This window comes from Pundamilia nyererei, unplaced genomic scaffold, assembly GCF_000239375.1.
Source record: "Pundamilia nyererei isolate P.nyererei 1_Seehausen unplaced genomic scaffold, PunNye1.0 scaffold00123, whole genome shotgun sequence".
Taxonomy (NCBI): Eukaryota; Metazoa; Chordata; class Actinopteri; order Cichliformes; family Cichlidae; genus Pundamilia; species Pundamilia nyererei.
In genome coordinates, this window is record NW_005187524.1 from 141,525 (window position 1) to 165,253 (window position 23,729).

Sequence of the window (23,729 nt, forward strand, 5' to 3'; positions counted from 1 at the left end):
GTGTGTCAAGATCCGCTGATAACTAATGAGCAAAAAGACATAAAAGAGCACCACCACTGAATCAGCTAGTCCTGAGACCCTCTAATGTAAATCATCCGAAAAACCACCTGTGCCTCTGCAGCACTAATGAGAATAAATGGAATTTTTCAACAGAAAAATAGATGCCTATCTTCAACGCTCGACAAATCAAACAAAAGCCAAACAAACTGAAGCGCTATCTGGCTCGTAATCATTAATACAACATCTCAAGAGACTGAAAGATCAAAAGCAGAGAAAAATCCTGACCAAACACAGACTCAGAGACCACAGTCTGGGCCAGGGAGTTGGGACAACACACGAGTCTCGGAAACCTATAGAAAGAGGCCGAGTCTGAGACTGAATTCCTGGAGCTATTTCTTAGATTTCTGATTTCACAGTGAATGAAAGCAACAACAGTGAAAGTGTTGCAGTGGAAGGTTTTCAGTTAGACAGCTGAGGAGAACGGTTGTGTATTTTTCTTGCTTCCAGTCATAGTGCTTGCGACGTTAAGTTACACTGCTTCATATTCATTGTGGAGAGAAGAGAGAAGCCTCGTTCTCCTCATTTAGTTCTTCACTTGTTTTTACCTGAAAACACTCTTCTTGATTTATTTACCTGATCACACTTTAAAGCCTTGTTAAAAGCACAACGTTCATAACTCTGTGAAATCCATCACAAGTTGGGTATCAAATGCAATCTCACCTTTGAACTTGACCTCTAGTACCTCATGGGCATTCTCAATTATATCGCCATTAGGCCTGAAGGTGTGGCAGGGGCAATGCACACTGATCTCCAGGCCGAGATTGGTCCCTGAGGGTGGGGGGAGAGGAACAAGAGCGGAGAGAAGTAAGGAGCAGACATTTTCAGCCCTGAGGCCGTTCTCCTTTGTTTCACACGAGCCGGTTATTATTTGGCAGGACATGTAATAAGGTGTGATGCGAGGAAAATGTGGTGTCCCACTCACGTCGATTCATCAGCCACTCTCTCACCGTCTCCGTAACATCAAAGGAGACCCACTCAGGCGTTCCCTTGGTCAGGACGTTCTTGCCCCCAATGTAGCGCTGTTTGGCTTTGGGGTCATCTTTCTGGAGGATCTGCGAGGAAAGATGAAAATGTGACCCAGCTGCATAAACTCTTTTTATTTTTACACACACATGCGCGCACAGAATCGAGACTGTCTGTCTGAGCCAGACTCTCCAGGATGCCTTTGGGCCAAATGTCTACTCTTCATGGAAAAAGTGACTCCGTGTGTTGATATCCCCATTTTGCAAGTTAATGCCTGTGTCTTACCCTCTTGCCAGTGGGAACCTGGCCGTCCTTCGCGTCAGCCGTTTAAACTTTGACTTATCCTTCACACACAGTGTCAGAAAGTATCTCTGAGGGCATTTAAAGCTGCCGCTCTGTTAGAATGTCGACGCTGCCACTGGGCAAAGACTGACAGCGGAAAATATAGTTTGTATCTGCACCAGCATGTATTTGAACAAAGGTGTTTATCTGTAGGGAGAAATGTGTTTGGGTGGTGGGTATGAGCGGTGCTATGGATAACCAGGTTTCTGAACAATGTCAGCATCTAATCTGTCTTCCTGTGGGAACGAGGGGCGGCAGGGCTGCCAGCGTCAGCCCTCTGCCAGTCAGTTCCAGTCTAAAAAATGTGGGGGCGAGCGAGTGGCTCCATTTACTGCCCCCAGTGGGCGACCCTGCCTCTATCTCCTCCTAGGCTCCTGGAAACAATCTGAAGCCCTGACAGTCTGTATTCAGCACTGGCCAGAGCCTTGCCTCAGAGGCGGTATGCAGTCCGGAGACGCTTGTCTCCCTGGCAGGAAATGTTGGAACCTGATCATTACTCCTAGTCTCTCATGGGAGATTAATGAGGAAACAGAAAAAGAAAAAAATCTATTCCTGCCACCCCACACGAGCCTATACCAGATGTATGCATTAACACGCTTCTAAAATGCTTAAGATCACAGAGATTTATATATAATCCTACATGGATGGACAGCTGCTTTGATTGACAGCTGTGAAAGAAGAAACTGCCGAATGGTAATCTAGGGTTTCTTAAAGACGGCTGCACAAGCTCTTAAATCTGTCCTGATGTAGAATCCATTTGATTTTAACCACACGGAATAATGATCAGCACTTGAAAAGAGAGGTTGAGGGAGCCGGACACCCTAATATAAATGTTTTCATCTTTCTCACTGACCCACACAGACCTTCTGAGAGAAATTCAGCTCTCCCCCTCTTCACCCCACCCCACCTCTGGACTCTGCTAATAGTGGAAATGAACGGCCAGTTCACACACCTGGTAGAGCTCAATCCTCTGCTCGTTTCTCCTGGCGCTGGGGTTGGGGATCCGCAGGGCTCGAAACTCAGCCCGGAATAAGTTGGTGGCGTTCTTCTCCATGATCGACACATTGAAGCGGAATATCTTGGGGGTGATGCCCCTGGGGCAGTTGGGGAGGTCATCTGCAGGTAAAATGGAAAGAATGACATAAAAGATCTGATTTGTTTTTGGGTTTTTTCTGTATTCCCTTAAGCTCCTACTTCACTGTGAAAAGCATATTTTCACAGTGACATCCTCACAGGGGTGGACATGTTTATTGAGCCGATAATTGATAAACCTTTTGCCGAGGATTCCCTTTCTACAAATTTGAATAGTTTAAAGATAAAAGCAAAAGTTCTATTTTTTTAAAAGAAAAAAAAAACAATTTCTAGTCTATCAAGGGAGCCATTACCGCAAACCATCTGCTTATGCTTTGTGCGGTCCGAGTTAGCAACAAGTTGAAGTCATGAAATGAAAACCAAATGTGTTAGTGGAGCAGGCTACAGTGGGACAGCAGCGTGCTCCTCCTCCCACCAGCACTTGAACCCAACAGGTGCTCCGAGGGCTCAGCCAGAAGCCAAGTATTCCCTGGAACTCAGAGGTTTAGCTGGGAACATGCGGGCTCACGTGCTGGAGGAGAACAGCACCTGAGCAGGCACCGAGGAGAGAGAGAGAAGCAATAACTCACTGGACACTGTAACATGGTGCATGTGTGTGTTTATGACTGAACACTGACCTTTAGCACAATCGGCCCAATGAATGGCCACACCGCGATCCCATCTGAAAAAACTTCCTGCTGCATTGAAGCCTTTCTCCTTCTTATACCATAATACCATAGAGCAGTTTATTATTTTAACAGGCCCGGCACATGCACTGTTGAGCAAAACAAGCGCATAGCAAACTTTTTATGAGCCAAGTGGAAACAGTCACTTACAGCCAAGCCATGGCTAATTTATTACTTCAAGCTTAAGCTTTATTACCAAAGCCTCGGATTTGCTGATGGTTGAAAGGGGCACTGCACCTTTAGCTGATTTGCACCTCGAGCAGATTTGGGACAAATGGAAACTCAGAAGTGAGGCCGTTTTCTGTGTCATGCAAAAGGAACTTGCACATCTCCGAGTATCTGTACTTCATTTGACCCATAATCCTATTTCAGTGTCCTCCCAGTCATTATCTGATATTTCCACAAAGTTTTTTTTCTTTTTGATTGTGTTTCAGCTTTCCCTATTTATAGTTTGACCTTTCAGCATTTGTCCCCAGCCAGATATCTGTCCAGCGTTTCCACACAATCTATAAGGAGGAAACCTCAGTAGCCCTTTTCCTCCCCTCACTCACTCACTGCTCCGTCTCCCCCACAGAAGGTGGAAAGCCCCACTTCGAGGGGAGATTTGAAATTCTAATCAAGTCTTTGGTTTCCTTTTTGGATGACCTCATTTTTCCCATTGCAATGGTTTTAGGTGGATTTCACATTATGGCTTATTTTTGCCAAGGGTCTGAAAGGTAATTTGTTCCATGTTGGTGAGTGGAAGGGGATTGCTTGTATAATTAAAGTGAGATACAGTCACAAATTGATTTGACCACCACTCCCGACTCCCCCGTCCATTTTTAGATGATAGAGTTTAAGGCTGAGTATCAGGATGCTGACACAAGCTTAATGTATTAACTGTTTGACACGGCACAGGTTATGTCAATAAGCTTCTCCAGAGTTTAATTTCTACTAGTAAAAAAAATCAAGGTGTATAGTTTTCCATGCCAAACAAAGCAACACTCTATATTTTAAACACTGTATAAGTAATTAAAACCCCTTCTCATGTTATTTCTAAAAACGCTGTAAAATAGCACACTGCTCTAAGGTCAGAGCATGCTTATTTTGAGTTTTATTGGGAGAGGCTGTCATTAACACATCTGCAAAAGTATATTTATAGTCACACTTTAAAAAAAACCTGGATAACAAAATGATGCCCGCCTGACTCCATTCTCGCATTATCACCCAATTAATTTGAACATATGGGTTTCAAAGGATGGATTAGGGAGTAAAGTTGTCCAAAATGCCCGAAGACAGACATTTGAATAGTTGCTGCTGCCTCGCCCAGACGCTATCGACCACACCTCAGCTCCTGACACGCGTTCAGCCTCCGGTGTCTGGGATTCTCTCCATGACACGGAAGCTCCCGGAACGAAGCTCAAAGGAATCACCTCTCTTTGCTCTTTTGCCCAAAGGATACTTGTGATGTCAGTCTCTCCACAGCTTTGTGGATGTAAACAAAGGAAACAGAAAGCACAAGTCAGCAGGTGCTAGCCAGCTGCTGTGGTGTCTAGATCTCATAAAGCAGAACAGAAATTGCATTAGCTGGAGTTCTCTTATTATTCTCCTGAAATTGCTGCATCTGGGATGTGAATTTGCATCATGCTCTAATGGAAAAGTTTGATTTCCCCTCCCCAGTTAGCCGAGGGTTAAATGTACCAAATTCAAATGTTGCTTTTCATCAGAAATAACTCCATTCCTACATCGGACTGCAGATATCAGCTATGGCAGTGTGGAGGAAACAATGCAATGAGTGACTACACCCCCCTCCCTCCCCCCACTCTCCTCCTACTGGATTGAAGATGAGGAAGCAAAAATGGTAAAGGCGTGGGAGTTCGATGGAGCGATGCTGTTTCTTTGGAAGCAGACCAAAGACCTCTGTCTCTGTTTGTACAGATGACATCATCTTTCTACTATCCCATATATCAGACACTCTGCTGTCCTCAGAGCTGGTCCTCATTTTTTCTCTACTGACCCAACACTGAGTCAGTGATTGGCTTGAAATTTCACTGAGGCTGCATGCTCCAATGAGCTAGTCAAGGCCAGTCAGTAGACTCTTAAACTGTTATTGTGTTGCAGGTCGCCCCTCAGTTCAAATATGTCTTTATCTAATTTCCTCAGCAGCACTATCCCCACCGGCTTTGTGATGCACCAGGAAAAAGAAAAGGAAAGGAAGCTCCAAATTCCTGTTCTCACTCAGTTTTGTTTCATCTGCTCATAAATGGCCAAAGCTTTGAATTGCATCGCATTGCATTCGCAGTCGTGTCTAGCAAAGCAGTGTGGGTGCAAGCGTCGCATTAAAGAGTGTGTGAAAGGTTTCTGTTTAACTTCCTAACTAAGCACGAAAAAAGCCAAACTTGACTTTTTTCCCTAAACACTCCCACCTTCCAAAAAGCGGCGAATGCAAAACTCATTAGATTCAGCAGGAATGAAAATGAACTACACAGCAGAAATACCAAGGTGACAGACATTATGTTTCTGCATACTGCAACATGCCCAGCTCTCCTTAAAATTACATAATGGAAAGGAAGAGAAGACTGCTAATTAATGCATGTGGCACCTTCTGTTAATTTAAACAATCTGTGACTCCAGTAAGCTGTTTGGCAAGAAAGTGCTGCCAGTGTGTTCATGTCTCGTATTATCACCTACATTATGGCCCACGGTGTGAGACCAGTGATGTGTCCTGGGCACCTGGCCATCACTGATCCCACTCCTTAGACCTCTGTTTGTTTTGGGAGCTCTGACTACCTCTGACCAGTGGATAAACCCCGAGCTGTGTATTTTGAATGTCAGAAGCACTTTGTGGGACCTGTGAAATGGATTTGATTCAGGGCTTCTGCTGGAACCGGCAGAGGTTCTGCTCAGCGTCACAGCATTGCACAAACACCTGTTGATTTCAGAATCACTACACCGTGCGCTAACCGGCCTCTGACCGTGAGTGGGCACCAATCCAATTGCTCCACTTAGGCTTTCTCTGGAGAATCTGCAGCTCAGCGGGCTTCTGCTTCTGCTTTCTGGAACAATCAATGGGCCATAGTTTATACAGGAAATACCAATATGGATGAACGAGGGAATTAGATCATAACGCGGAGCTACTTGAAGGAAATAGTGGGGGGGAAATAGAAGTGAGTGACAGTGGAAGAAAAAATATTGGGGATCTCACGGCCAGAAAAATGGAAATGAGGTATTGGAGTTGGCAATAAATAGCAGATTTAACAGCCTGAGAATTTTCCTCGCTTAGGAATGTGTCAGACTAAGGCTGGGGTTCCCATGGATTTGGTGTGAGGTATGCATGAGGAATTGTGCTCATTCCAATTAGACTGTTTACTTTGCCCTTTCCTCTGCGCGACGCCACGGAGCGTCTGCGCGTAAAAAGCCGCACAGAGTAGAATGGACTTTCACACCAACCGGAAAAAAATATTTGTCTTCCCCCCCCCCTGTAACCTCGCGTAATAATTAGGTTGGACATCGTGACAAAGATAAAAAGCGTTTGCGCAAGTAACTGGAATGATTTGGGATTGCGTGTGGTCATCAACTCTTCTTTAAAGTTCAAAATAAACCACAATTATGCATCTACACCTAGAACAGGAAGAGTTTCTACTTTATTGGCTTATAAAGGAAAAACTGGAACATTCATAACCCCAAAACAGTACACTCACTGTTTTCTTGTGGCCCATTGATCATGTTGAACTTGTAAATCTCTTTGGCGTAGTACTCTGTCTCCGTGTTATCCTGTCCGCAACTCTGCTGCCGGTCTCTCCCCAGCTCCTCAATGAGCTCCTTGGTGCTGTTATAAAGTGCCAGAACCTGAAACGGTACTTGACTTGGACCTGTTGTTTGAGGCGGACTGGTCATTCGGAGTTTACTGAGAATCTGTCCCCGGACGGCCTCCACTCTCTTTTTCTTTATGTGTTTGATGTCCACTGTGGTGCAAGTGGATAGCAAGAAAGTCACTGTCACACAGTTTGAGAGGAGGAAAAACACAAGTGCTTTGCCCAGATTCATATTTTAATCTGCGTTCGCTCACAGCCGAAGCCTTGTCAAGTAATATTAGAAGAAGGAGAAGAAAAAAATATCCCTTTTTATCTTTTCATTGAAGTCGCGAGTGAGTACTGTTCCTGGAGGAATCCCATTTTCTCGAGTGCTATGTCATCTTTGCCAAATGCGCATTTCCATGGGAGCGAATCCGCGCAATTGTGCAAAAAGGTCTCGACTCTTCAACAAAACTCTTAATTACACTCTTCATTCCCCCTTGTCTCATTCAGGCACCTCTTCCCCTCTCCTTTCTTTGTAGTTTACAGGGACCCGATCTCTCCACCGCCGTTTAGTTGCTCCATTGCATTTGGGGTCTTTCCATCCACTTGTGCAAATATATATATGGAGTCAGTGCGTCTTTGTTGTCTTCTTGCAGTCCAACCTCAAACACACTAAAGACGCTTTCCACGCTCACTCATACTTTATACCCACCATCGGTGACGTTTCTGAGGGAGGGGCCGCGAGCTATAGACCGAGTGCGGACAATGTGCTCAGTCCCACTCCGTAGTAAGATAAATAAGACTTTGAATTTCATGCTGCCAAACAGTGTTTGAATCATACGCAGCGTAATATTGGGCAATGAGATTTCGCAAGAGAGAAGGGTTGCATTCATTTGTCAAGTGAATAGCAGTGGATGTGGCTGAAATTAAGTCACGTTCTGTTGTGTGCCCCACGCGCGCTCACAGCAGTTCAAAAATCTAAACCTGAGGAGGTTTACGTGCTTAATATTTTTAATCGTGGGCAAAATAAAGTACCAATGAAGTAAAGTTCAAAGTTAACATGCAGAACTTCTGAGGGTGCGCAAGGGAGCTGCGGTCCTCTGCAGGCTGCTACCGTTCAGCGCCTCCCCAGTATCATAATGAAAGGAGACAGCGACATCTCGCGGACCACGCGGGGAATTGAAGGTACAATTTGATTTCATCTTTATTTTTTGCCTGCGTCCTCAAATGAGAAATTTTGCACTGAGGACAAGAGTATCACTTTATCCATTTAGAAAAAAACAACAACAAAACAAAGAAACAAACAAAAATAAATATAAAAATAAAAAGCGACAACAATACCTCCTGTTTTTCTTTAGTGATGTAATTTTTACTCTTAAAAATGAATTCATATTATGAGTTTTAAATATATATATATTTGCTTGTTTGTTTGTATTTCCGGACGTAATTATCCAAGGATTTTTTTTAAATTCTTTTTTATTTTTTGGACACACCATGATTATCTGTTGACTCACCATTAAATCAGAGAGAAAAATGGGCCAGATATCCGGAGTAGGCGTCTTATTTATTCAACAGTAATGTCTGGGGAGCTCCAGTAGTACAAGGAAACATTGTTATCATTACTTTATATACGTTCTCACATACAAACGAGCAGTAGGGGCATTATAGCAGATTCCCTATCAATATCAATACACGCATCTATTTATTTGTTTGTTTGTTTACTTACTAACGATATTTGGGGCGGTCCAAAGGCACTTTCCTCCTGATTTGCGTTACCATGGAGAGCGTTGCTGTGTGACGCCTGGTGGTATCCAGGAAGAAGGTGAACTAGCTGGTAGGAGGAAAAAAATGGACGATAATTTCCAACAAGAAGATGGTGGAACGGCAAAAAATGTAAGTAGGGTCTTATATCATTAAAATGCACATAGCAAGGTAATGGGAGGAAAGTAGCATTCATTCTGAGCTGAGTTGTGGGCACTGTATGACGGTGCAGCGATGCTAGTTAGCTAATTAGCTTTCTGTTTCGCTAATGCGAGCATCAGTAATAGCCAGTCAGTAAATGATATGCCAGTTTAACCTGTCAGTTACCTGCTCAGAATCATCATCATTCACTGTTTTTGAGCACTGGCAGCGGGAAGGTTTGTCTGCGTATTCAGCTAACTTTAACTTCGGGGTTAGCCACAGATGATGCTAGCTGAAATTTCCCCCACAAGCATAGCTCAGTGTTTTGGTAGCTCCGTGTAAACTCTGACCTGGTTCTGTGTCTGGCATTACTCCCTCAGAAAACGTACAGGAAGCATGCATACTGTGTTCCCACTGCTACCGGTTTTCTCCATAAAAGGCAAGAATGCCTGCTGTCCTGATAATGTTTCGGGGATACACTCATCTCTTTTTGTTGGTGCTTGTGGTTCACACACGTTCACATTTCTATAAACTACACAGAAAACATGACTTCAAATCTGAAATAAGACCAACCACTTTTAGTTGACAAAAAGACAATGTTTCATTTGAATTATACTATGTGTCTTTGGACTAATGTAAATATTGATACGTTTTTATTGATATTAAATCCAATTTTTTTTTAATTAATCATATAGGTGATATTCTTTGTGAATCTACTTTTTTTATTCCTCCAACATGTAAGCTTCATGGGTCACTCCATGGAAAAGGGGTGCCTCCCACCTGAACCCCTCAGAATCAGATGTTTTGTTTTAATAACTTTAGTTTATATTATATTTAGCTTATATATTGAAGCCATACAAAATTCTGCCTATATGCTATAAATGTTTTCCAAGTTACAGGTCCTTGAAGTAAAAAAGGGGTGGGTTGAGATTTGACGCTTTTTTATTTCCTAATTTTTTTCTGGCAGTTTGTGCCATCATACTCTGTTACATATACTGAAGCTAGGCACTTACGATTTTCATGGCTGAAAAACAGTTTTAAAAACTGCAGCCACATCACTTGTACCCACTCCAAGTTTCACAATCTAAAACCAAAATCTTGTTTTTGTTTTGCGGCTATGCAAACCACACCCATTCATTGTTGTCTTTCACTCAGTATTGTCATGGTTTTAATTCCTTGAACAGGTTAAATGGGAGTGGTAAGAAGTGATTATGTTGAAACCGAAAGAATCATGGCTAGAAGATGAGCCTGGTATCAGAATGTAGGTAAAAATGTATCTTTGTTTCTGTTACTTTACACCATAGACATTACTTTGGTACAGTTTTGCCATTTGAACAATGATCTGTGGAAAGATATTGATCCTCAAAGTTGTAGAAAATGTCATGCTGAACCAAAATAACATTTTGGTTTCAGATTGTAATATTTGGAGTGGGCGCTGTTTTTAAAACTGCTTAAAGGTACAGTGTTTTAAAATCTCACCATGAGATATTAGTAGATTGCAAATTGGTACATAATCTGCTGTCAAGAAGGAAGGTGTGATTTGTTTAAGGACACTTGAGCCTAACATTAGCTGGCATAATGTTAGCTTATATCCAGCTGTTGTTGTTGTTTAGCCGGCTTGTTGTCAGCTGTCTGGAGCAATGACAGTAGAAAACAGTTTTCTACAGTCATTTGTCTGGAGATGGGAGGGTCCCATGTCTAATCTTCTGATAGTAAGTAATTGCGACAATATTAGGAATAAATTAGCATGTTTTCATGTGTTAGAGGATCAGGATTGAGGTGAGGAGGAAGAAGGGGAAATAAGGGAGAAGAGACTGCACTGATGGCAGGGAAGGACATAATGAGAAAGATATGAAAAATCTACATGTGAAAGTGTTAAATGGCCACATATAATTTGAAACATCTATTTTTGATCTTTAAATTAAAAGTGTCTTATATGGTGTTTTCATTTTGGCCAGTCTTCTGCAACATACATAAAAAGCAATTAGGCAGAAGTACGATGTCCATCTCGGCCACTTTATTCAAGGTGGCGGGGCAATGTGGGAACTTCCAAAAACCGAATTATTTTAGTTTATGAAAACACATCAATTTGTTGGAAGACACAGATAAACACTATTCAGTGTATATTTATAGTACTACATTGTCTTTTTTCTGTAACCTCAAAAAATTACTCACTGTACCTTTATTTTCTTTTATTCCTGACAATTTCTTGTGCATCTCTTGTACTTAAGAAGTGATGAGGGCTGAATAAACCAAATCAAAAAGCACCAAATTTTGACCTTCTGCTACTTTCTTGCTCCTAGGACCTGTAAAATGTTCACAGTGGTGTAGTACTTCTAGCTGCTCGGTTATTCCCAGTAGGTACTACAGCAAATGGATCCACATATGGGATATGGCACAGAGTTTACAAAAACGGTCCTTTCTGACACAACCCTCCAATTTATCCTTATCTTATGACTGTCTGAGGCTGGGTTGTGTTTTCCCATATGGAAAAGATATATATAGATCTTATAAAGTTTGTATCTGTCTTGTGTGAAACTTGTATGAAAAGCATACAGTACAAGAGTGAAAACAGATATAAGATCCCCTGAAAAATTATATAATGAAACTTGTATGTTTTGGATACTTACTAAAACAATATATGAAAGTAATGAGAAAATGGCCACTTTCATGAGTAAATCATGTAAGTTTTTACTATTTCTTTTCCATATGGGTTTTCCCAGGATGTTAAGGGAATGATGAAAACACTACACCACTGACCCACCGGACGTTTTCATAGTATGGAGGTAAAAGTTTTCATGGCTTCGTAAAATATTCTGAAGTTATTGTGGAGAAAAAAAAGCAAACAGCTATTTCAGATTTTTGACATCATTTCAAATCTTTAAAATCTGTACATGTGTGCATGAGTGGAAAACAAATGACTCAGGTGTGCAAAAGCTCCACTTCCATGAATTTGACGTCATTGTTTAGCAATGTGCAGCTGTTGGAAAAAAGAAAACATGCCAGGAATTGATAAGGTTGGATGCAGAAGTTTCCAGAGAATTAGACCGTTTGGAACCTCCTTTTAACTGGAACCCGTTCTTGATTCCCATCCCATTTTCAGAAAACATTTAATGTGACAGTTAAAGCAAATTAAAACCACAAATTATTTTATAAACCCCAAATAACTGTGCTAATGTCTGTCACATACAGTGGTTTTACATGTTGAAATTACACACATTTCCCAGGTTGCCAAGTCTGGACGAAGAGCTCGCCCTGCGGCACACCAGTCATCGTTTGAAGAGACTCGTCACATAAGGAAGTCCTCCACCTCTGCTTCAGCAGGAGAGGTATGCAATCATGTGATAGTAAACCTCTGCGTGTTATAACATTCGTTTACAAGGTCATAAATATGCATTTTGGTCTTGTCTCATACATGAATTACAGGATGATGATGAGGTAGGTAGCATGAATTAAGCGATGACTTTGCATGGCTTCTAGTCCTAATGCTCAGCTTATCAACTTTATACCATTTCCAGTTATCTTACATTTCTTTTATCATGAAGTGTTTTACTTCAGTTCATCTGATTAGATTTGATAGGACTCAAATTACAGCTCACCTCGAAGAGCCAGCTTGACACACATGGTATAAAGTTTGATTGGAGTGCATAATGCAGGTGATGAGATGTTTGAGTTGCTGTTTTTCTACTTTAGCAGGTTTTAAAGTGCTCCAAAACACTCAGAATAGCTGCTCTTTATTTGTTGGCCTGTATATGTTGGCTCTTATGTGTTGCATTAAGGGTTTGAAGTGTTACTTCATATAAACTCTAAATCCTTTTAACCTTGTGAGTCACAAAACATTGTAGTTGTCTTCATTTGGCTTATTTAATATCACCAGCAACTGATAAATCCTCTCTTTCTACAAGTGCCTTTTTTACACGAATCACTTCAAGTCATGGCACAGTTTTCATTGTAAAGTTTGCTTCTTGTTGCCCTTGAATCATGTTGCATGTAATCATAAGAAATCAGATCATAAGTGACAGTTGAAATACAACAAATCACTTCACTGTCGTTGGCATTTATAGGATCAGTGACATCTCCTGGATTGGCAAACTGTAAACCAGCCAGCATTCCCAGAGCAAATATTCCAGCAATGCCCTTGCTTTAGGCTAATCTTCCCAAATTAGGCCAACTTTCCTAATGTATGAACCAGTATTCTCGCGCCCTCTCTGACCTGCTGTGCAAGTGCAGTACATTTTTCCAGAGTGTCGTGCGACTGGGTGGCGTTTTTGCAGTCTTCGTTTATCAAACCCGTTCTCTTCTGCCCGAAATACCCAACTGATTGGTCGCATTCCCGACATCCTTTTAAACAAAGACTCATTGCTTTTATGGGCTCATAGAGTTCGGTCACTACAAGTTCCTCGCCCTAGAGACCGTCATAGAATCCCAAATTAGAAACCTTAAGGCCTAAGCTAATTGGCGTAATAGCCATAACTATTTTACTACAGCTGTGAGCTTCATATTTGGTCATGAGGAATTGGATGCTCGCAGTTTTTGTTTTGTTTCTCAGGACTATTTTGGTCCTCCCCATTTTTGTTGAGTGAAATAACTGCCACAGGATACATTTATTGCACACAGGATGCACTTGACCTTATTATCTCATCCCTTATGAAAATTGTCCATTGTTGAAATGCCACATATGAAACATCAAAGAGATTTCACGTCATGTGAAAAAAATGTTTAAATGCTGCTCTAAAAAAGCCTCCATAATTGTAATCCCTTTTTTGTTCCTATTAAAGAGACAGTTACTAATTGCACAAAGTTGAGGGAGCTCGTTCAGCCTCAGCTCTCTCGATTAATGGTAATATACAGTGGAGCAGAGTGGGCTCCCCCTCCCTCTGCCCTGCTTAATGGTGACATTCAGATTTATAAATGGCTTCAGTAAAGGAACCAGCCATGAAAGATTATTTCCTCTTTCATCATAAATGAAAGAAATTCTTCACGAACACTTTGTCCTCTGCAGACCCAATTTAGTAATGAGAAATGTTGTCCCTCTTTTTCCCTAATTCATTTGTCTAGTGCCCACCCTTGTGCGCGCTGAGGAATTTATTCATTCAAACGCTGGCCTCAGGGTCCCGGTCTCAGGATCAAGATTCTTACTCCGTTTACTATTTTCAGAATCAAAGAAGTAGACAGAGTGGGAGGTCATTTTTTTCCCCTCTGGCTCAGTTTTAGGGTCAGACTTAATTCCCACACTCTGCTCTATACGTTCTAATGCTTCAAATGGTTACTGCTGAAAACTATAATAAACTAAACTATTTAGCGCACATGCAGTAGACCAGCGGTCCCCAACCCTGGGCCATGAACCGGTATCGGTCCGTGAGTCGTTTGGTACCGGGCCTCGGGTGTGAAATTCATGGTTTCGGCTTTTAGCGGGTTTTTTTTGGTTTTTTTTAATCGTTTTTATTGTTAACTCGGTTTCCCTGGGTCTTTTTCCGTGTGTTATGTATAAATCTTCTTTTTTGGTACCGGTTCTGGATTTATTTTGTTGTATTCCTTTGCTCAGCAGATCAGGAATGTTGTTTACTCCACAGGTGGTTCGATCAGCATACCTTAACAAGACAGTTTCTTTTTTCTTTTTTTTTCTTAACAATTTGTGGATGAATGCTTCAATTTTGGAGTACCTATTTATCAAGTGTGTGTTTAACATGAGGCCACTGATTCTGATCAAGTTTACCCCAACATCTAATGAAAACATGCCGCTTCTGTGCTATATTTTCCGAGACTAAAGCCTCATAGGAGTTTGAATGCTTTCATATGTATTTACTTATCGTGAGTGTGGGTGAGTAGATATTCAGTGAAGCTGTTATTGAAGTTCTTCCTCCTTCCAGGGCCCTCCTCCTAAACCAGCCCGGCGACAGGGCGGCTGGGCAGAGGACAGCTCTGGATCTGGTTCTGCCAAGTACGTATTTTCACGTTCGCCCCCTCCATCTCTTGCGACTATAATGAAACTAAGCTGGGACTCCAAGCCGTGGTCTTGTTTTATGTGTTATTAATGAACTCTCATGCTGTTGAATGAGCTTATTTATCAGTGCATATTTGGCACTCGGGCTGTGAATCAACAAGGTTAGAGGGAGCCTGTCTGAGCAGGCAACTCTCCATTCGTCTTCATCTGTGAGCAAGGCGGTAATTGACATGGTTAATGCATCAGCCACAGGAGGGCACTGTTAGTCAGCTAGCCACTTCATCATGGGGGTTCAAGCCACTTAATCACCCTTTACCACTGCAGTCTGCTCTTTACACAAGGATCACAACATGGAGAATTCATGAAATATGTTGAACAGATGGAAGGTGTTTGCCAAAAGGCTTCGTCTCAGACTAACACATCTAAATCGCAATATTCTCCTTCACTGACTCAATATGAGATGTTTTAATACACTGTAGAACAGTTTGTTCTTCCAACTGCCATTGTGCTTCTTTTGCTCGGTCAGTGGAAGTGGGAGCACAGGAGATGCATTGAAGTGAACAGGCTGAGTCAATTGTATTTATTTGCGTAGTTTGCTGCACCGTTAGTGCAAGCAGGGAGAACGGCAAACTCAATAGATCTTTCCTTTCTCGCAGAAGGTCAGCGTGTCGCTTCTCCGCTTTTGCGTAACCCCTGCTTGATTCCCGGTCTCAAAGTGATTGAAATACAGGAGGTGTAAAAGGGGTTTGCACGTGCATTGATCCTCTCTGAAACAAAGTAAGTAATGGTCCCCCCTGGAACCAGCAAGGACTTTTCCCTTCAATGTCACCCCTCATGCTCAATCACCACCGCCCTCCTCCCACTAATCCCAGCGCAGAAATCCCAGGATTTGTCGATCTATCACTTCTAATTGACACTAAATGATCTGTCAGTTTATTGATGAACCTTTGAAACCAGGTTGTCACAATATATTTTATCCCTAACAACTTTTTCCAGACAGTTTTACCATGTCTATCGCTTTGCCTTACATGAGTCTTAATCAAGGGGCCTGTAATGTGTCTTAAGTGTCGCCACCCCCGCCCCGCAGACAGGACACCATCCAAGGGCAGGCAGGTAGGCTCCCTCAGCTCCTCTCTCGCTCTCCTGATTGGACTCTGCTGGCTTCAGATCGGCTGGTTTGGCCGCAGATAGTGTGCAAAAGATGGACAAAGCAGTAAATGAGCAGAGAACTGGCAAGATGAAGTGTTTAAGATAATTTTTCTTACTGGAAAAAAATATTATTAGCGCTACTCATAACAATATAATATAAGATATAGGACTTGATATGGATTTATTTTCTTGTGCTTGAAAGTTTGACTGAACTACCTGAACGTATAGTCCAGTCAATTTCATTACGTTGTTAAAGCTTCACTTTGGATTCGCAGGTTTTGTGATCTGTGATTAAAAAAAATCATACCACATCATCCTATGAACTTAGACCCATAACTTCAACCAGGAAAAACATCCTTTAATACCAACACCCCCTCCTGCCAAAAAAAAAAATTAACCTCAGGCAGATCAACAGGAAATGAAATCCTCATGGTGAAAAAAGATGATAAGATATTACCTTTGAAAAACAAGCTATGAATAAATGTTCTTATTTGTTGCCATTGTCGTTATTGTCCCAATGTTGGGACAGATTCATCTTTATAAGAACCTCTTAATACTTGTTCTAGATAAAAATACAAAAGGATTTATTTATGGATTTAAGTATGAGCTTTGTATCGATCTGCACATAATAGCTGCTTGTGCTCTTGAGTTTTGGACATGCTAAAGAATTAAAAGAAAAAAGAAGTAAAAGGCTGATTGAATCACCTTTAAAACCACTAGGGGGCACTACTCAACCAGGAGAACCAACAAATGTATTTAGCTCTATGAAGGAAGATTAAAAATGATATTGGAAAACATTTTTTGGGTATGCTTTAAAAAATACACATAACTTACAATGTTTTGTTTTATTCCTGCATTTGTGTGATTATATGCTTTGCATATTAATAATGCTGCATTTTTGGTATGCCAGCGTGCATCTTTTCATACTGAGGGAAAAACAAATGGAGAGAAGTCTGTAAATAGTTGCTGAGGCTGTTAAACTGGTATTATAGGCTGAGAAAACAGAAGACAACTACTGTCTACTCCACTAACACGGATGAAAAAGATATGCCTACTGTTATTTTGAAAGAAATACAATTTAATATGTGTGTGTTATTAAATTTGTGTGAAAATTATTTTTCTCTGGTGACGTACAGATCTTCGAGAAGACCTGCAGCTGAGGACCTCGAAGAGTAAGTAGGAACAATATTTTATTCTTTCAGCTGTCAGATGACTTTCATAACTGTCAGCACTTTTTGTATAAAAATAGGCCAGTTTAAATTTTTGTTCTTCTCGCAGTAAAGTGGAAATGGCACTCTACTTCCCCAGTTGTCCTTGGTCGTAACTAATCCTCGCCTTTCCAAGAACAATCACTTAATATGATTAAAATCCAGCGTGACTGAGTTGCCGTCACTTTTACTGCTGTTTCCCTGTTATTCTAGTCCCTTCCACCCACCCTCACACAATTGTGTGACCAGAATAGGCATCCACATGAGAAGAGGCAGGTAGAGGACACAGTCCTGTATGTTTGACTCATCATTGCAGCTGGAGCTTGGTGCCTGGATGGCTATAGTGAGACAGAGGCTTTGTGTGAAAGTGATGATGTTACTCTGCCGAAAAATCCCTTAGGTTCTGCTTCTGTCACAATTGTCTTGTCTTAACAATACTTATTCAGACTGTGCCTCCAGCTGGGGTTTTTTTTTTAATTCTTAGAGGTGATCTTGTCTAGGACAGTCAGGCTGTGTTAACCCAGACAGCACAACTGTGTGTCTCATAGCAGCTTTGTCAGAGGCTGTTATTCTAAAGTCTGACTCAGACTGTAGGAAACTGAGCAAGCACCCTACCTATCATAAGAAAGAACAAAAACAGGCCCATCATCAAAGAAAAGTCTAGGAGCCAACTCACTCACTCACTCACTCCCTATGATGACTGTTAAGATAGGGTTTGAAAGCATTAAATAATTCATGCTCTCATACTTCCTGTTTCTACAGCCGCCGTCTGCGACCACAAACTCCCCAGGGATCAGATGATGAAGGAGGTAAGAGCACCCTTGCAATCCTCACTCTCTGTGCCTCCTTACGGGCAAAGAGGAGCCCTCCAGTGCCTCACCGGCACATTCATCCTCAGAAAGTAGAGCAGATAAGCAGGCGGTCAGATCATTGCTTTTCACTGGTGCTCAAACCATATTTCTCCCTGAATATAGCGTGGATTTGTGTGTTAGAACGCTGACTTTGACCACTGAAAGTATGAGCGCGGTCCTTTTGATTAACGTGATGAGGGAATATGCTCATTTGATGGAGAGTTGAGGTTGTCCAGCCATCAGCCAGAACAACACAGTTAATCACAAAATGCACACACATGGACACAAAGTGTCAGACTGGTGCTGTTGAATACAGATCCAGTGGTAACACTGCTGCATTGACTAAGTGACCCGAGGGCTCGTGTGCACCACAAATGGTAAATGGTAAATGGCAGTGTGACAATGTAGCTGCCATCACCAGTGTGTGAATGTGTGTGTGGATGGGTGGATGACTGGATATGTAAAGCGCTTTGGGGTCCTTAGGGACTAGTAAAGCGCTGTATAAATACAGGCCATTTACCATTTACCATATGAACAAATTGAAAACCTTTTCTGTTAAAACAGCCATATTGTCATTTTATTAGGAAATAAAATAAGAATACTACTACGATTAATAAGAAGAAGATGAAAAAAATACCTAGTACGCTGTAGAGTGACTTTTGAGAAGATGGCGAGAATTCATGTTTAATTCTTTGTTCATGAATCTGCGGAGTTTAAAGAGTACCAATGTTGTCACAATGACATGCAGAGATTTTAAACTGTATTATTTATTAATAACTCTTGGTAATTCCACTCAGTTGTATTTTTCTGATGTGTTTTATTTGCTTAATTTAAAAAGTAGAAATCTATTCCAAAAGACAAATGATGTTACAGGGCAATAATAACTATTGAATTTCAATTTCAGAAACTGTTTTTTATATACATGTAATTAATGTACTACTATATTGTTTGTACACACACGATCGTACTCGATATTGTCGGCACACTGGCTAAAATGGACAGTTGATTGAAGGGTCCAGAGGTTTGGTTCTCTTGCAGTTAATGCCGCTGGAAAGATTATTACTCTGTGAAGGGAGACCTCTTAATACAGAGCTGGAGGCAGGGGTATTGGAAATTACAGTGCTGAGGGTTAGTGAGATAGCCCCTCCGATCTTGATTATGTCCCCTACCCTTATCCCTTATGTCCACTGGCTACAAGCACAGAGAGAGACAGAGGGAGAGAAGGCCAGGCTAGCCCCAGTCCCCTGCTCCCTTCTCCCTATCAGCTGCCCCCACAGCCTCCTGCTGGTCACATAAAATAGCACCAGTGTCGCAAAGACACTCATTTATTTCATGTCTCACCGTCTCCCACTTAAACTGTGACGTGTTGACTGTTGCTGTCCCGTAAGCCTTTCAAATGGATTCTCTGGCTGGGTAATCATTCGACTGGACCCCTGCGTAGATTATAGGGGTCCGAAGTAAGGCGAGGACACGGCCCGTTTGCCAGAGTCGCTGACTGGCATGTGCTGCCGGGAGTATGTCTACATTCACAGCAAATTATCCCCTTTTGATATTTACATGCTTCAGCGAGGAAGCCGGACGCGGCCGTGTAATAAGAATACGCGTGGCCTCTCGCTGCCAGACAAAAGCCACCTTGATACATGTCCAGCTGAGTGAAGGAAGCCAGCATGGATAATGCGTGCCATGCTGAGGGAAATATGCTCGTCCTGATGGAGTTGCCCTTTGCGTTGGAAGAAAACATTGGCTTGTTTGCAGCTGCTTTTATGGGCCACTTGACCTCTAGTAATAGGTTGGATTTGAAGCTCGTTTTAAAAAATGTTGTTGCTTTTTTTTCTCTTAATAATAGAGTTTGCACATAGACAGCATATGCTTCCGTGCTTCACGTCGAACTCTCACGGAGTGTGTTATTAGTGCGTTACTCGCTGAAATGGAAAGAAAGAGAGTGTGTGTGTGGACAGATAGACAACACAGGAAGCTGTTTGCAGAGCTGGATGGCAAAGCTTTTTGATGTCATTGCACTAAGACCATTAAATTTGATTGGGGGTCCAGGGGGGACGGATTCTGCTGAACGCTGTGCTTTGTAAATGAGAGGACAAAGTGTCACCGGGGCCTCATGAATATGAAATACCTGCGCCCGCATTTATTTGGATATCAGAAACACAGATGAATCTTGTCAGCGGCTAAACGAGCATGGCATTTTTAATTTGGTTTAATTAAAAAAAGAGAAAGAAATAAGTTATCGGCAGAGTGTGAGGCTTTTGGGCTTCAGCAAAACTTGGGGGGTAAGGTTTTTTTTTAGGATTTATCCATCTCAGAATGTTCAGAATCAAAATATTTTTCTCCTTCTTACATCTAAATTTATGTTTGCTTGAATTCTTTTTTTTAGGGGCTATTTTGAAGGAATGGTGACATAGATGCCAAGATATTTCCTCACATCAGATGCAGACTTCCATCTCCTCACCTCTATTTAGCTCCTCTATTGACTTTCCCCTCAGGGTGCAGTACTGTGGTTAGAGATTACTGACAAGCCTCTTCATGCAGTCCAGCTCTCTCTTTTTCTCTCGCTATCTGTCAGGTCTCTTTTCCCTCGCTTCCACTCCCCCACTTTCTTTCTCTGTCACTGTCCACACTCTGCTCTAGAGCTAATAAGGATGTGCACTTTGCTGCCACACCAGAAAAATACTTTTCAGGAAAGACACATCACACCCAAAGCTGGGACACATGTAAAGCCTCTACTGTACTTTTTATTTTTTTTGAAATATATATTGTTTGTTATCTGTACAGGCACCTTTTCTGTCAACAAGCGGCAACTTACTCACTATAAAATCGTTGGAGAGACTTTTCTGTCTCTTTACTGCTTATGTCCAGCTATCCAGACTACTCTCCATCCCTCTCTTATTTCCCTGCCTTGATATGTCCATCTGAAAAATGCTGTGAAAGTTTGCCCTCTCCTTCTTGGGAGTGAAGCCATCCTCTGTCCTGTTGCGTTTTGCCAATTAAAGCGGGTTCCCACTGTTTGAGCAGCGGGCTGGCGGCTCCTGGCACCGCAGCCCCTGCCAGGCCGCACTGTGACTTCCGACCCCACACAGATGGGCCCGCAAGCAAATACTCGTGCACATGGCTGGATACCGCTCCAGTCGGAGTGGCAGAGTGGACATGGAGGTCGGCCTACCGGCCACCGCAGGTCCTGGGGGTGGGCGGCACTGACAGGGCCCAAATGCTAAGGTAGCAGGGGGTGCTTTCTGGGGAGCCCCTGACCAGCACCCCTCTCACAGCAGGATGAGCTGCCGCCTTGCCTTCTGAATATTCATGGCCGCATGGCTATTGTGACAGGGCAGCTCTTATGTGGATGTAGCACACAAGAGGGAGGGGAGGAAGTGCCGCTTACAGGCACGTAACCTTCTAGCAGCCGTCCACAGGGAATTTACAGTAATTTAAACAATGTGTTTGTATTGGTAAGAATACTAAATGGTCGTTTGATGATTATTTGATGTTCTTAAATGTGCCACTTCTACAAATGTATCAGATGGACTCTGCTTTTTTTATTGTGTGTATTTAGACATCCCAACGATTCCTGATCTGGATGAAGTGCAAGAAGAAGATCTCACCATGCAAATTGCAGCTCCACCATGGTAGTTAATTCCTTAAACTGTAAACACTTTCAAACCACTTAATCACTTTGGACACACACACACACACACACACACACAGAGTGTGACTTACAGAGCCCCAACTCTATGATCTTAAACCTCTGTCCATGCACAGAGCAGTGGCTCAGTAGACTATTCTAGTGTCTTTCATGTTAACTGTCCTCCATTGATGCTGTTGCAGAGTGCCTTTGCTATATCAGGCTGAAATGGAGAAATAACAGTTGGGTGTGATTTATGCAACTCTCTTGCCAGGGTCCTTACTAACCGGGCCCTTTGATTTACAGGGCAGTGAGAGACACGTCGACATGTGTCGAATATGTTGCAAGGCTATGACAGCGGTGGAGGTTATTAGGCTGGGGCTTGCTCTCTGTGCGAGATAATATCCACATTGAACTCATTGCGAGGGCAATGTAGCGTGTAATGTGCAGTAAGTAGGACTGGCATGCACTGCTAGGCCCCGGCCACTTTGAGAGCCCCCCCACTTAATTCCAACCCACAGATAAGCAGCTGGGTTTCAATTTAAAGTGTTTAACACTTGGCAACCATCTCCTGCTCTCTCTGGCCTTTGCTTGAAATCTTAGAGCTTAAGTGTGTGAAAAAAACTTCAAGCTCATATAAGCCACTTTGCAGTCTTGCTTTGCGTGTATTCTGAAAGCAGGATTTTCTCTGTGACATGCTGTCTTCACCGAAATACAAGTTTGTTTACAGTATAAGTGCATCAGAAGCCTGACTTCCTGTCACTCTGTTAGTGTTCAGGTGAACCGAGTAATGACCTACAGAGATCTGGACAATGATCTGAAGAATTATTCTGCATTCCAAACCTTAGTGAGTCAAGGACACCTTATTTTTTTAAAAATACCTTCAATGTTCTCCTGCGCCTTCTCTTCAAGGTGGCAACTCTCATCACCTCTGTTTGTGCAAGCTAAGTGAATTTTACTGCACTATTTCCTCAGGATGGAGAGATCGACTTGAAGCTACTCACCAAGGTTTTAGCACCCGAGCAGGAGGTGAGGGAGGTGAGTGAATTTTTAGTAAATATAGCTTGCGAGCTCCCAACGAAAGGCCTGTCCAGCTGTTTCTTGAGCACCAGGGGAGGTTGCTGTCTGTCTCTCAGGTAATCAAGATTTATGATGTGTACATTAACACCCTCTGCTCCCCCCCACCACTCTCTATTCCCCGTACTCACTTTCTTGGTATGTCTCGCTCTGCCTCTCTAATTCTTCTTTTCTTCTGTCTCTCTTTTGCTCTGCAGGATGATGTGAGCTGGGAATGGGATCATCTGTTTACAGAGGTGTCCTCGGAGCTGCTGATGGAATGGGATCAAGGAGAGAGTGAGGAGCTGGCTGTGTAGCCTGCAACTCGAGGAGGACGCTTGAACTGAGACATGAAGTTGCTCTAGTAGGAGTGAACATCCCACTACAGAGAAGGGCTATCAACTTACAAACTTCAATTACTGTTATTTTGTATAAAGTGTGTGTACAGCATTTGGTAAATTTTATAAATAAATAAAGTTGTCTGTGCACGGAGCAGTACAGTGTTACCTTACCCTGTCTTTTGCTTTTTTAAGTTCACTTGCTCACTTTTTTAGTTTGTTAGTTTTAACTCAAACAGCCAAAAGGCAAAGTGAAAATAGCAGGTACAGATAAAAATTCCCCCACTCTACTAACAGCATTATCAACACCTTCATACAAGTCCAAGGTTGATAATCAGCTAAGCTGAAATCCACTTGATTGTGTTCAAATTAACATTCCTCATTAAAGCCTACAACCTTATTGTTATTGACTGTGCCATTGACTTTATCTTCCAGCTCTTCGATAGGAGCAACCCCTTCTTCACTATTATCTCAAATGTATTGAACAGAGTTCCTATTGACACCTGGGGGATTAGCATACATTATACTTTTTTACTGGATAAAGAGGAATAGATGTGAGATAGGAACAAGGCAGCTGCTAGTGTGAGGTGTGTTTTCTTTAAAGCCAGAAGGCCAGGACAATGGAAAGGAGATGTCTCCATGTCTGAATTTAAAATGGCATTGTGTTCTAATGGGATCACAGTTGGCGTAACGTGTGGCTTCAACATGTGGCGATCATGTGTATCAGCATTCACTTTTGCCTTTGGTTCATGTGT

At 42.2% G+C, this 23,729-nt stretch overlaps 2 protein-coding genes across 6 annotated transcripts in view; one reads left to right on the forward strand and one right to left on the reverse strand.

Annotated features, from left to right (window-relative positions):
- tgfb3 (transforming growth factor, beta 3) overlaps positions 1–7,669 on the reverse strand; it is a 12,513-nt gene extending 4,844 nt beyond the window's left edge. The window contains exons 1-4 of the mRNA XM_005742702.1: positions 6,803–7,669; positions 2,318–2,481; positions 983–1,112; positions 721–828 (exon numbers count right to left, since the gene is read on the reverse strand). Of these exons, the coding sequence (XP_005742759.1) occupies positions 721–828; positions 983–1,112; positions 2,318–2,481; positions 6,803–7,148 (748 nt within the window). The 5' untranslated portion in view covers positions 7,149–7,669. The remainder of the gene's footprint in view (positions 1–720; positions 829–982; positions 1,113–2,317; positions 2,482–6,802) is intronic.
- Positions 7,670–8,649: 980 nt separating this feature from the next.
- On the forward strand, positions 8,650–23,147 carry ift43 (intraflagellar transport 43 homolog (Chlamydomonas)). 5 transcript variants are annotated; one of them, XM_005742699.2, is made up of 12 exons: positions 8,650–8,791; positions 11,524–11,586; positions 12,028–12,129; positions 12,227–12,238; positions 14,671–14,741; positions 15,810–15,857; positions 17,030–17,065; positions 17,864–17,910; positions 21,512–21,584; positions 22,352–22,427; positions 22,556–22,618; positions 22,855–23,147. In XM_005742699.2, the coding sequence occupies exons 2-12, from the start codon at positions 11,581–11,583 to the stop codon at positions 22,951–22,953; spliced, it is 633 nt and encodes a 210-aa protein (XP_005742756.1). In that variant the 5' UTR covers positions 8,650–8,791; positions 11,524–11,580; the 3' UTR covers positions 22,954–23,147. The 5 variants fall into 5 exon arrangements, with proteins under 5 accessions (XP_005742756.1, XP_013768733.1, XP_005742755.1 ...); XM_013913279.1 differs by lacking the exon at positions 11,524–11,586 and having other exon boundaries at positions 8,655–8,791; XM_005742698.2 differs by lacking the exons at positions 11,524–11,586; positions 12,227–12,238 and having other exon boundaries at positions 8,657–8,791.
- Positions 23,148–23,729: the final 582 nt, after the last annotated feature.